The sequence below is a fragment of the Natator depressus genome, chromosome 2 (assembly GCF_965152275.1).
Source record: "Natator depressus isolate rNatDep1 chromosome 2, rNatDep2.hap1, whole genome shotgun sequence".
Lineage (NCBI taxonomy): Eukaryota > Metazoa > Chordata > Testudines > Cheloniidae > Natator > Natator depressus.
In genome coordinates this window covers 179627658-179639785 of record NC_134235.1, presented here as the reverse complement: position 1 = coordinate 179639785, position 12128 = coordinate 179627658, and the positions used below count along the sequence as shown (strand labels likewise).

The following is a 12128-nucleotide window of genomic DNA, read 5'->3' as shown; positions in this document are numbered from 1 at the left end:
AATAGCCACCAGATAGCAATGCTATTTGGTCGCTACTGACCTGGGCTGGATTCACATTGCTCACTACGGGTTAGATTTTCATTTAAACCAATGGGAGTAAGACACATAGATGGTTTTGAAAATTCCACTAGGCACCTGTATGCATCTTTAGATGCCTAAATACCTTTTTAAAAGCTTGCCCAAAGCACTTTAAAAATGTTGGCAAGCATTATTATCCCCATTTGATAAAGGGGAAAACAGAGACAGAGAAATTAAAGACTCAGTCCCTTGACTTTAATGGGAGTTGGTCTAGCTTTTAAGTGGCGTAGCTTGGAATCAAACCCAGGTCTGATGTGCCCTCTCTAGCACGCACTGTCCAAACAGTTCCTGACATGTTCCAAAAAGACTGGAAGCTTTATGGTTCTGTGATATCATCACACTTGTACAATGAGTTCAAGATAGGATGTGGGGAAAGCTGGAGAAATTAGGGTTCGGTTATTGCCCATTAATTTCAGCAAAACCCCCATGACCCCAAGGAAAGGCTCACACCCAGCAGAACAGAGCTCTTGGAGCTGGTCACATTGGGAAGTGGGCAGAACTTGCGTCCAACAGCACAGTGTGTCATGTTTGTGAAACAACTTGATGCAGCATCAAAGTGGGTCTTCAGATATCTGCTGAACTAATGCTGCAATATTAGGGATGAGCCCAGCAGACTCAAATATGGGAAGTTGGAGTAGGCTAATATTTCTGGCCAAATTATTCTCCCAGCCCGAGGCTGGAAATAGTCAGCTGGCTTATGATACTGAGCAATTACAGCATGACTCCATGCATTATAAAGGTAAATATGTCCCATTTGAATCAAAAAGATATTTGTGTAGAATTACATCCCTGCTGATTAATTATATTTGTCAGTTAAATAAAACTGGTTTCTTGCTGCCTTCCTTTAGCAGTAACAGCATGAGAACCTGGCTGATAAGATTCTGTGTCCCAACAATAATTAATGCCTTCATGTAACATGGTGATCCCTGGTACAAATAGGTATTTCTAAGCAGTTTCAGACTAAATTGGAAGCAAAGTACATCACACAGGATTTTTCATTTTACTACAAAGATCTTTCTATAAAAAGGAACGGTGGAGATTGTGTATTCTAAACTGGGATGTCGGGTTATGATTGCTGAGGTATGGTGAAATTTGGTTTAATATATTACCCACCACTTTCACAGCCCTTTACTGCTCCTGTTGAAGTCAGTAGCAAAACTGAATGGGAATAGGGCTCAGACTGTGTGGATCAAACCTCAGGGCCATATTGTGTCTGGCCCTAGAATGGATGAAGTTGGGGGAGGGCTGCAGGAGCCTTCTCTCTGCCAAGTGCCTGCATTAGCCAGGCACAATAATAGTCCTTCCACTCTAGAGAGCACAGGAACTCCTCCCTTTTAGCCCTATGGGTACAAATTACACCAAAGGAGCTGGGGGAAAATGGGGGTCATGGCCATGTGCCCCCCAACTTCCACCTAATGCAACCCTCACCAGTCCATGGCTGCAGGAAGGAGAAGACTGATGTTACACGCGCTCTCCCTTGCCATGCATCAGGTTGCTGGGCCAGAGATTATGCTTGAGACAAAATACCTCAGGGTGTTCAGCCTGGTATTGTACCCTGCCAAACTACCTCTAATGTGAGCCAGTGCAAAAAACACAGGGCCAAATCCTCAGCTGATATTTATCAGCACGGCGCCACTGACTTCATTGTGTCTCCACTCAGCTGCAGGTAAAAAATGTTACAGCTTATGGGAGTATCAGCAGAGCCATTTGGGACCTGATAGCGCTGCCTTGGCATCAAAATACACAGGAGAATTCAATGGGACAAATTTTGCACCCAGTTACAATGGTACAACCACGTTAGCGTCACTGAGCTTTGCACTTGTATAACTGAGAGCAGAGTTTGACCCTCTCTCACCTGGAAGATGGAAATTTTGCTTCTGTGCTCATATCTGACTTAGGAAGTTCTCATTGCTTCATGGATCCACATGTAGTGATTAATCAGATATAATGACCAAGGTTGGGTTACACTTCTAGGAGAATTTCACTATGAATGTTGATGTGCTGTTGCAATTAAGACACATCTTAATCGAAATTCCCGACATCTGTCTTTTCTAATTATAGACCAGGTGATATGATCACACTCCTGGAAGATTCTAATGAAGACTGGTGGAAGGTACGAGCCAAATACTCTATATCCTTTAACAAAATAAATGAATGGTATTTATGATAAGTATGAAGGTCATTCTTCTGTCAATGTGCTTGCTCCATAGGGGAGAATTGAGGACAGAATAGGATTTTTCCCCGCTAATTTTGTTCAGAGAGTGCAACAAGACGAAAAGATTTTCAAGTGTGTCAGAACATTTATTGGATGCAAGGAGCAAGGACAGATTACTCTGAAAGAGAACCAAGTAAGTGAAGTACACCATTTACTGTACATTAAGGGCATAGTTCTGCATTCCTTGTGTACCCAGTAATCTGCTTGACTTCATTAGAAGTTTTCGGTGTGCAAAGAAACCATGAGGAGACTCTTTCACAGCACATAGTATTTTTTTCAGTAAATATTATTTGTATTGTGGTAATACCTAGTGCAGAGTCAGGATCATGGCCGCATGGTATGTACACTAGAGCTTTGTATGAAACTGTTTTTTTTTCATCCCCTGATAGCTTTCAAGATTTTAAAATTTCTTCAGATGCCAACTCAGGCTGAAAAATCAAAATGTCAAAAATTTGCATGAACATGTCTGGAAACAAAAGTCAGATCAGGCTGATCTAAATGTTTCCTTTCAATAATTTTGATACATTTCATTTATATTGGCCTTTTTAATCCTTTATTTAATATAAACTAACTCAAAAATGTCAAAACCGTAATTCTGAACCAGAAAATGAAACTCTTTGTGTTGACAATTTCAAAACAAGGTGTTTCAACCATTTATAAACTTAAAAAAATAATAATAATCAGGAGATTTATGAAAACCAACCCTTTCCCACAAACAGTTTCGGTTTTGACAAATCAACATTTTTCCACTGAAAAAATGTTTTCAGAAAATTCTGACCAGCTGTAACAAACACTGAGAAGACAGACTGTGCCTCAAAGAGTTTATGGTCTAAATCCTCAATCCCACAAAGATTTATGGACATGGTTAATTTTACAGACTGTGAATTGTCCTAGTGACTTCAGATGGGTCAACAAACAATACATAAAGTTAAGCACATATATAAGTTTGTTGCAGAACTGGGGCTTAATTTAAGACAAGACTCAACAAATGTGTTTAACAGACAAAAGGAGGGGAGGGGAGGCTGAGGGTAATAGTGATGGGAATGCTGATACATGGGACAATATGTGAACAACTAGAGGCTTCCAAATAATTCAGGATGGGATTTTCAAAACTGCTTTGCATTGGGCCTGACCTTGCTCCCACGGATGCCAATTCCCAAAGGCTTGACTTCAAAGGGAGCAGAGTTAAGATAACAACATCCTTAGAGATCTTTTAATTATCATTTTAAATGCCTTCTCATTCCATAACTCCTTGTGCCTCTCTTTCCCCCTCATTGCTACACACTAAATTTTTTTAAAAAATTAAAAACACCCCTGTTTCAAATGTTTACTGTACATCAGTTTGGACTCTCACAAGCTATTCACTCTGAAGGTCTTTGATCAAATCTTCCTCTTTAATGTTGTTTTTAAATGTGCACACAAAATGATGGGCATATCTTCCATCTGGGGATATGCCTTTGGTGTGTTCTTATTTCACATTTGGTTTTATAATTACTTTTCCTGAACACTGAATGAATCCAGTTGAAGTCAATGGAGGGCTTCTATGGGATTGCACTGGTGTAAATGAAAGCAGAATCTGGCCCATTCTACATTAAAAGAACATCAACACTGTGACAAACACAGTAACATAACTAAGGCAACGAACAACTAAGGGAGAAAATATAGTCAAGGTTCTCTGATGCGAATGGACATCAGCTTGAAATCTTTCTCAGTGTATCCTGTTAAAGCTAATTATTTTCCCCTCTTCATGGGGCTTTTTCTTTCCTTCGGAGATTTGCACCACATCTCATATCCCTAGGGGCTAAATTCTGTGCTGACTTGCACTCTGCAATGCCACTGATCTTAATGTGGTTGAATGGGGGGGGGGGTCTAGGTCAGCGTAAGATTTGGCCCCTAATGTTTCTTTAATGTAGCATTTGCTTGTGACATTTGTTAGCACTTCAGTTTGATGGTGAGTTAGGATATTTCACCCCTTTGATGTAGAAGAATGTCTAAGTGCTAACATTTTGTGGCAACATCATTCCTGTAAATAAGACATTGGAAGAGCAGTACTCAGATTATATAGTTTGACTGCCCTCCTGCAGCAAGTACATTAGGCAGCGCTGAAGCTGTTAAAGTGAGATGAGCTGCATGAAGTATTTTACCATCACAGTAAATTAATGCAAATGTCTTCGCTGTGATCCTGATTTTCCACTGCCCTGCACCTTGTGTGGTTATTTTCATCTGCACAAAAGGATAAAAAACATGATCCAGTCAGGATAGGAGGGGTTTATACCACTTTGCACTGGTGTAAATTACTAGGTAAGGGGGAAGGGAGTGGGGAATCTACCCTGGGGAATTTGATGTGTCAACATGAAGGTAGATTGACAGATGATTTGTGCGATTAAATCAGATTATAATGTTAAACACATGATATCCTGTCCGTTAACATGACTACCATTGTAAATGCTATGGATCAATTTTATTGTATCATTTCCCATCAAACTATTATTTCTAAAAGGTCCGATATAAAGTCAGGCACTTGTCTCTAAACATGAAACCATCCTATTGTCCTTCTTTCACAATAGGAGTGCATGGGAGCTACCATCAGGAGCAGCTCATTGTTTCAATTCAATATATGAGGTGAATAGAGGTGGACTAATTCGTCCTGTCTGTCAACCCCTTCGTTCCCTTTTAGTAAGGACAAGCAAACTCGTCTTGCTTAATTCCAAACCCATGCAAACACTGAAGTTCAACCTGAATGCTATGGGGTTCTCTGTCTGCTTAGGACAAGCTGGGGGAAAGGGAGTGAAGAGGGAGAAAACATGTTCAACGGAAAATAGCACAGAGCTCAGGCAGAGTGAACAAGTAAATGCAGAGGGATCTGGGGGAAAGGTGTAGAGACTGTGAACAAAATCTAACGAAGCAATAAATGTAGGGGGTCAAATTATGACCAGCCACTTCAGGGAGATGCAGGAGGGGAGGTGCAAGGAATGCACAACTGCACAAGGGTCATTCTGTCACAATTCCTCCAGGAATCCCTCTCGCCATCCTGGGACTATCCCTGAGGTGGTCTGACCCCCACACAGGGCTGTACTTAACTGGCACAAGTCTGAGTCATTGAACTTTTAAAAAAAAACCAAAAAACAGAGACCTGGCCCATTGAGTTTAATGTGAGCTTCTCATTTTCGAATACAGTGCTTGTCACCAAGGGCTTTCATACTGCAGGATGCTCCTGTTGATGCTTCGACATAACTCCCTGCCATGTTAATGGGTGTTATGTATGCACATCAGGAAGAGAATATACAAACCATAAAGTGCTTGGTGCAGAAAATGAGGAAATTTTTGTATTCAAAATATTATATCAAATCGGGAGCAAAAATTCATGATAATAGGCAAAAATACAGGCTATTTTCAAATACAGGCGAAGAGGTTTTCAGTATCATAGGCACCCTGGGCATGTCTGCCTGTGTCTTTGTTTTGCATGGTTTCAAACACTTTGAGTTTCAGGTTCATCCAAACCTTTGTGGTAAAGCTGATGCTAAGAGTATGTCTCCACAGCCCGCAGAAGCGGGCCTCTGAGCTTAGATCAACAGACTCAGGCTAGCAGGGCTCGTGCTAGCACTCTAAAAATTGCTGTATAGACAGCATGTTGACGTTGCAGCTTGAGCTGGAGTTTGAGCTCTGAAACCGAGGGAGTGGGGTGGGTGCTAGAGCCTGAGCCCCAGCCCAAGCCACAACTTCAAAGCACCGTCTACATCACTATTTTTTAGAATCTAGGGCAAGCCACTCTAGCCGGAGTCTGTAGATTTGGGCTGGGAGGCCTGCTTCTGTGGGCTGTGTAGACTGACGCTAAGGGGGAGAAGGGAAACAGCACATTTTGCTCCTCCGTCTCTTGCATTATGTAAGGGTTCCACTTAACATAAGAGCTCTTGAAAAATTCATTATGAAAGATGAAACTCAGCCTGGGAAAAAAGCATTCTTCAAAGACATCAACATTTTTCATGCTAGGGTACAGTGACAGGCTTGTGTGGGTTGAAACTGGTTCAGAAGAAAAATTTCTGTATAGGGCTCAACTTTGCGCCTCCTAGAAAAAAAATTTGCATGCAGTGTTGTAGCCCAGGCTATTAGAGAGACAAGGTGAGTGAGATACCATCTTTTATTGGACTAACTTCTGTGGGTGAGAGAAGCTGGTCCAATAAAAGATATTACCTTCTAGAATAAAACGTGAATTTTGCTGTTGATTTCAGGAGAGTAAGAGCAGGCTCTTATTTTTGAGTTTGAAACCAAAGCTAGACAACTTTGCAGCTTTTCTGATTTTGAAACAAAACTCTTGCACGACCCTAGTTGTGTAACTTTTCCCATTTGAGACTGTGTCCTCAGCTGGATGTGAAAATCTTTCTCTAGCCTGAAATGTCTGACCCAGCATATCAGTTCAATAAAACACATTCTGCAGCCTTCCCCTTATACCTTAGCAGGTCTTAAGTGAACCTCTGCTCAAAAAAAGAAATCTGCATCTTGAAACATATCTAAATATATATCACTATGCAATCTATGTTTGAAAAATAACATTTACATTTTGACCACAATGGCCTTTAAAGGACTCAGAATAATCTATTGTTTTGAATCTCTGTTTATTATTCTCCCTAATTTCCTATTTAAAACAAAGGAAATGAACACTGGGGAAAAAAGCCTTGAGCCAGATGGGCAGCTCCTGTAAATTGGAGTAGCTCCATTGAAGTCTATAGAGCTACACCATTTTATATGAGCTGAGGATCTGGTCCCCTGTGCTTCAGAAAAAGTTGAACTACTGTAATCCAAAAGGTCCAAGCCGGCAAAGAAATTCACACCCAAGGCTAAAAGTCATGCCTTTCATCCAGTCCTTTGCTTCTTGGATAAGCAGATGCCTTCAAAAAGGGGAGTTGTAATTTTCCATAGTGTACAGTGCAGCAAATCACAGAGGAGTACTTAGAGAGAGAAAAACCAAGCAGAAGGATCGATGCATTTATCAAAACACGGCCCTGTAAATTGTTTCTGTTACATAAAGAACCTCCCAGGAAAGAGCCATTGCTACAACTAGAGAACTAGAGTCTGTGCTTATAACTTGACACTGCTACATAGCAATATTGTACTGACATGCTGTTATAGCACCCAAGTCCAATAACTGGATAGAATCTAAGGGCCTTGTACTAACCCAGCTTTAGGCTTTGCTGTCCCTAAGCACACTGAAACCCATGGAGCATGCTCCCAGCCTAGCCCCAAAACACAGACGCCTACATTTTCCAAACTAACTAGTGATTTTAGGTAGCACAGTTCTTGAGTTCCCATCCTGAAATATTGTAAAGGGGCCTGATTTTCACTTGATAGTTGCTCAGCACTGTCTGAAAACCAGGCCCCTTTAAGGTATCTCAGGAACCTAAAATTAAGATTCCCCCCCCAAAAAAACACTAATTATGTTTGAAAATTTAGGCCAAACTAACTTCCCTCAGATCGGTGGAGGGCAGATCTTCCTCCAGGCCGTTTCTGGAACTGAAGTTATCAATGTCTTGGCAACTTGAAATCTGTGTCCCTGTTGTATTAAAGGGACTGGCTAATACAGAGGATTGAGAATAGACTCTGTAGCCTTGCATTAGTCTGTTAGTGATTCAGTCTAGCCCGGTGGGTAGTCATTACCATCTGAACGTTCTTTGGTAACCTGTGTGAAACGAGCGGGTGCTATCAGTCCAAATGCTAGGGAGCTAGTGGGCACAAAATACATCACCACAAAAGGCATCCTGGCAGGCAGTTTCAATCAAGAAGCAAAAAGAATGAATGGGGCGATTGAACTACCCTCCTTCGGTCCACAGAGTTGGTGATTTCAGGCCAGGATTGAAGTGCATTGGCAAGACAACGTAGGGACGCGGACACGGCCGCACCAGTTTTACAGATAAATCGAGGGCATGAGCCTCCAGGACTGTCAATCTGATACCTCTCCAAAGTTCTAAATTCCTGCAAGAAACTATAGTGAGTTTGTATCCAAATTACGATTCAATGGAAACCAAGGCGTGGCATGGCAATGAGAAATGGTATTTTAAGACGTGCAGGAGCCAGGGGAACATTCTGGGGTGAAAATAAGAGACAGCAGTGAAAATCAGCAAAAGCTCAGAGTTGCTGCTGGACAAAGGGCATTTTCCACTTGGGGCTTTTGCTCTGATGGCAAAATGCAAAGTCTAGGACTCATGTGATTTGGAGACTATTAATAAACAGTGCAGTTTAAAAGATCGTTCGTTTCCAAATCATTCATCTTGCCCATCTGTTAAGAGGAAAGTGATGGACAAGAATTCTTCAGGGTCAGAATATGTTGCCAAGTTCAGGGAACAGTCAGGATCCCAGCAATTTTTTTTTTAAATAGAACGGAAACAAAGAATTGGGACGTGACTTTCTAATATTAGATCGTGTTTTCTGCCTCCAGTTCTCTCCTCGGACCACCCGCTATCTTAGACGTAGCCTGAGAAATGGGCACTTACACCCTTTCTAACCTCATGAACTCGCGGCAGGTTTTCAGTGTCTGTATTGCTAATTTCTTGGGGAGTTGCTTCCCAGCTGCTCCCTGGCTTTGGCAGTATGGCAGCCTCCCATGCATGAACATGTCAGCATGAGTAGGTGCCATTTTAAGCAGATTTGAATTTGATACAGCAAGCTGTAAGTGCCCAACAGTCTCTCACTCTCTTCCCCTGCCCCCCCCCCCAGCCACAATATTGTTTTGCATTTATCAGCTGCAATAGTTCCACGTAGCAGCTGAGGCACTGTGCAGGGTCCCAATCGAATGTGACAGCTGTTAGCAATAAGGGGCTTCAGTCTCCATTAATGTAGATGCCTTTTACAGTGCTTTAACAGAGTTACTCCTGATTTACCCCTGAGCAAGATAAGAATCAGGTCCAAGGATTACAGCTTGCAGCCAATGCTTGAAGCTGGCCAAGCTCTGGTCCATGCAGGACCCCCCGAGAGGTGAAGGAAGGAAAAAAACAGCTTAAAACCACCTTTGCATTCCCACAGTCCCTGAAGATGCTAGGGGTTGATCTGGCCCGCTGCACAACTTGTAGCTCCTGATTTAAGTTCTGGCAGCTGCTACAGCCTCCTTAGACCTGATGTCTGGCAAGGGATTGCCAGGGCACAGTGTGCCCATTTCTGCCTCAATACATCCTATTCACTGGAAACGGGCAGCAGAGTGCCAGCTGGAGGCTCCCACAAGTAAGGCCTAGAGTATCACAAGCTTGCAAGAGACATGTAATTTGGACAGGCAGTCCCTTACAGGGATTAGGAAGGAATATTTTTCCCCAATGCACAATTGGCCAGATGTATTCTGTCTTTGCTTTATTGCCTTCCTCTGAAGCATCAGGGATTGACCACAGCTGAAGACAGGCCACTGGACAGGGTGTACTGGTGTTCTGAGGTGATAGAGGCTCTTTCTTAGAGGCCTGGCTGGAATATCTTGTTCATGGGCTGAGGGTCCAACTGATCACCAGATCTGGGGTTGGAAAGAAATTTTTTTCCCCAAGCTCAGATTTTCAGGGACCTTAGATTTTTCTCGCCTTTCTCTGTGGCATGGAGTGTGGTTCACCTGCTAGGATCATTTGGGTCTATCCTACCTAATCATTTCTCTGCCCCTGCAGGGGGCTTGGGGTGCTGGTGAAATCTCAGTAGGGCACAAAACATTTTAGTCTGAGGACTAAAATGCTTTAGTCTAATCCGAGTTACTAGGTTCAACACAGGGGTAACTGGATGAAATTTAATGGCCTGTTATATACAGGAGGCCAGAATAGGTGACCTAATGCTCTCTTTATCTCTATGAAACTATATCCTCCCACCTAATTAGGCGCTAAATCTGCCACAGTTTCAGAAAAAGAAAAGGAGGACTTGTGGCACCTTAGAGACTAACAAATTTATTTGAGCAGAAGCTTTCATGATGCAAATACAGACTAACACGGCTGCTATTCTGAAACCCACAGTTTCATAGAGGGTGTTACCATTGACAGCAGTGGGAGCTCTGAAGGGAATCAGCAGCAAGATCAAAAACCTTTTGAAAGCCCACCTTGCCCTTGTTCAGTTATTGCAGAGGAGGATGAAATGAGAATTTTTTGAGTATGTGAATAAGTGATTTTCTTTGACCCAGGAAGAATTATGCCCATTAGAAGTTAGGCATCTAAATATCTTCGAGGATCTGAGCCTCTACCGATGTAGAATACCTACCAGAATTGGGCCTTAATCTAAGATGAGGCATTTAGGTACTACTGTAATAAATATAAATCATCATCCAGCTGAAAATTATGCAATTAGATATATTTTAGGGCCATGTGTCTGTTGCAGGTCCTCTGAGTAACTAAATATCGCACATACTGGCAGCATATTCTCCCCTGTACAGAGACAACACCATGAAGTGATTGTTCACCTGGCATGGCATCAAGGATGCAAGAGTCCATGAGAGATACTGTTCAGTGCCCCACATCACCGCGGATGCATCTGTTTTATGCCCAACTTTAGAATGCTGTTTGATTTCAATAGCTTGTTTGCTGGAAGTATTCAGACCCTTAGTGCCACATTGTTCACCGTTGGCTTACATTTCTGAAAGTGATTTGGGGTGCTTTGTTTGTTTGTTGCTTGCCCAGTTGATAAACTGTATAGGGCCTGAGTTTTAGAAGACAGCTGCTGAGTAATGTGTAAAAGGCAGGCCTCTTAAAGGTGTCTCAAGCTGGGCCCTCTAAAACTACACTACCTAAAATCACTAGTCACCTCAGAGAATATATTATTTAACCTTACTATTGTAGGAGAGTCCAGATGCTTCCCTCATGACTGGCTCCCACTGTCATAGACGCTATACAATCACACACACAGTGATAGTTCCTGCTTCAAAATCCTTGATCGAAGACACTTCCCACTGATGTCAGAGAAAACTGCAGGTGTATACTGGCACTTCAAAAGGAAACCCTTCATCACTTTATATGTGGAGGTGGAGTTTCTTCCATTTGGAGTTCAAATATAAAGGGGACAGCTCTATATACAGGCTTTATAAGCACAAGTCTCCCCCACACAGTAAGTACTCGCTCGTGGAATAAAGTGGCTGTTTATCTGAATATTTCTCCCCCTCTTTAACTTCAGATCTGCGTGACTTCTGAAAAGGAACACAATGGCTTTATCAAAGTTTACTGTGGGAAGAAGAAAGGCTTTGTCCCCCTAGACATCTTAGAAATCATCTGATTTCAGCACTGCACTTACTGCAGTAGGAAAGCTTTGCTGGCAATGCCTGTCTGCCTCATCTCACACTGTGTCAACCCCGCTGGGCCGTCTTGCAGATGATCAGGGACTAGTGAGATGACCGCAGCAACAAAAAAGGACACTTAGACTGTTACAGCAACAAGAAATAAAAAGATAAGAGGGTTGATTAAAAGAATATATCAGGAAACCTCCAGGGGGAAAAGGGGCCAAGGAAAGTAAAAAGGAATAAGGTAAGAAATGGCTGGACTAGCTCATTTCCAGTGCAAGATGGCTATTAATTATCCTGATGGAGACAGACAGACAGCTGTTCTGAAAGATTAACCTCATACCTGTTCATCTGTCTTAAAAAAAACTGTTGGAGTGCGTTTTTGTTTAAAGTGTGATTTCGGGGGGGGGGGGGGGGAGGGTCAAACTGTCCTTGTAGAACGGTCTGATCTTGTAGTAAAGTGTGACTATGATTCTAGAGTTTTGTCCACAGTACTAGCCAATCAGCAGAGCGTTTAATCCTGATGTCAAGTCTCATAACAAAGCAGTTTGGAGGCACTGTGTAAACGTCAGCCCGAGACGTTAATGCACCGTTGTCTGGACGCCAACGACTTTCTCT

General features: G+C 42.3%; 1 protein-coding gene across 2 annotated transcripts in view; it reads left to right on the top strand.

The window, feature by feature from the left end:
• Positions 1 to 11851, top strand: part of STAC (SH3 and cysteine rich domain) — a 104917-nt gene extending 93066 nt beyond the window's left edge. Inside the window, exons 9-11 of one of the 2 annotated variants that reach the window (XM_074945412.1) lie at positions 2140 to 2191; positions 2289 to 2426; positions 11408 to 11851. In XM_074945412.1, the coding sequence (XP_074801513.1) occupies positions 2140 to 2191; positions 2289 to 2426; positions 11408 to 11506 (289 nt within the window). In that variant the 3' untranslated portion in view covers positions 11507 to 11851. Of the gene's footprint in view, positions 1 to 2139; positions 2192 to 2288; positions 2427 to 11076; positions 11298 to 11407 lie in introns of those variants that run through there. The other variant, XM_074945411.1, reaches the window with a different exon arrangement.
• Positions 11852 to 12128: the final 277 nt, after the last annotated feature.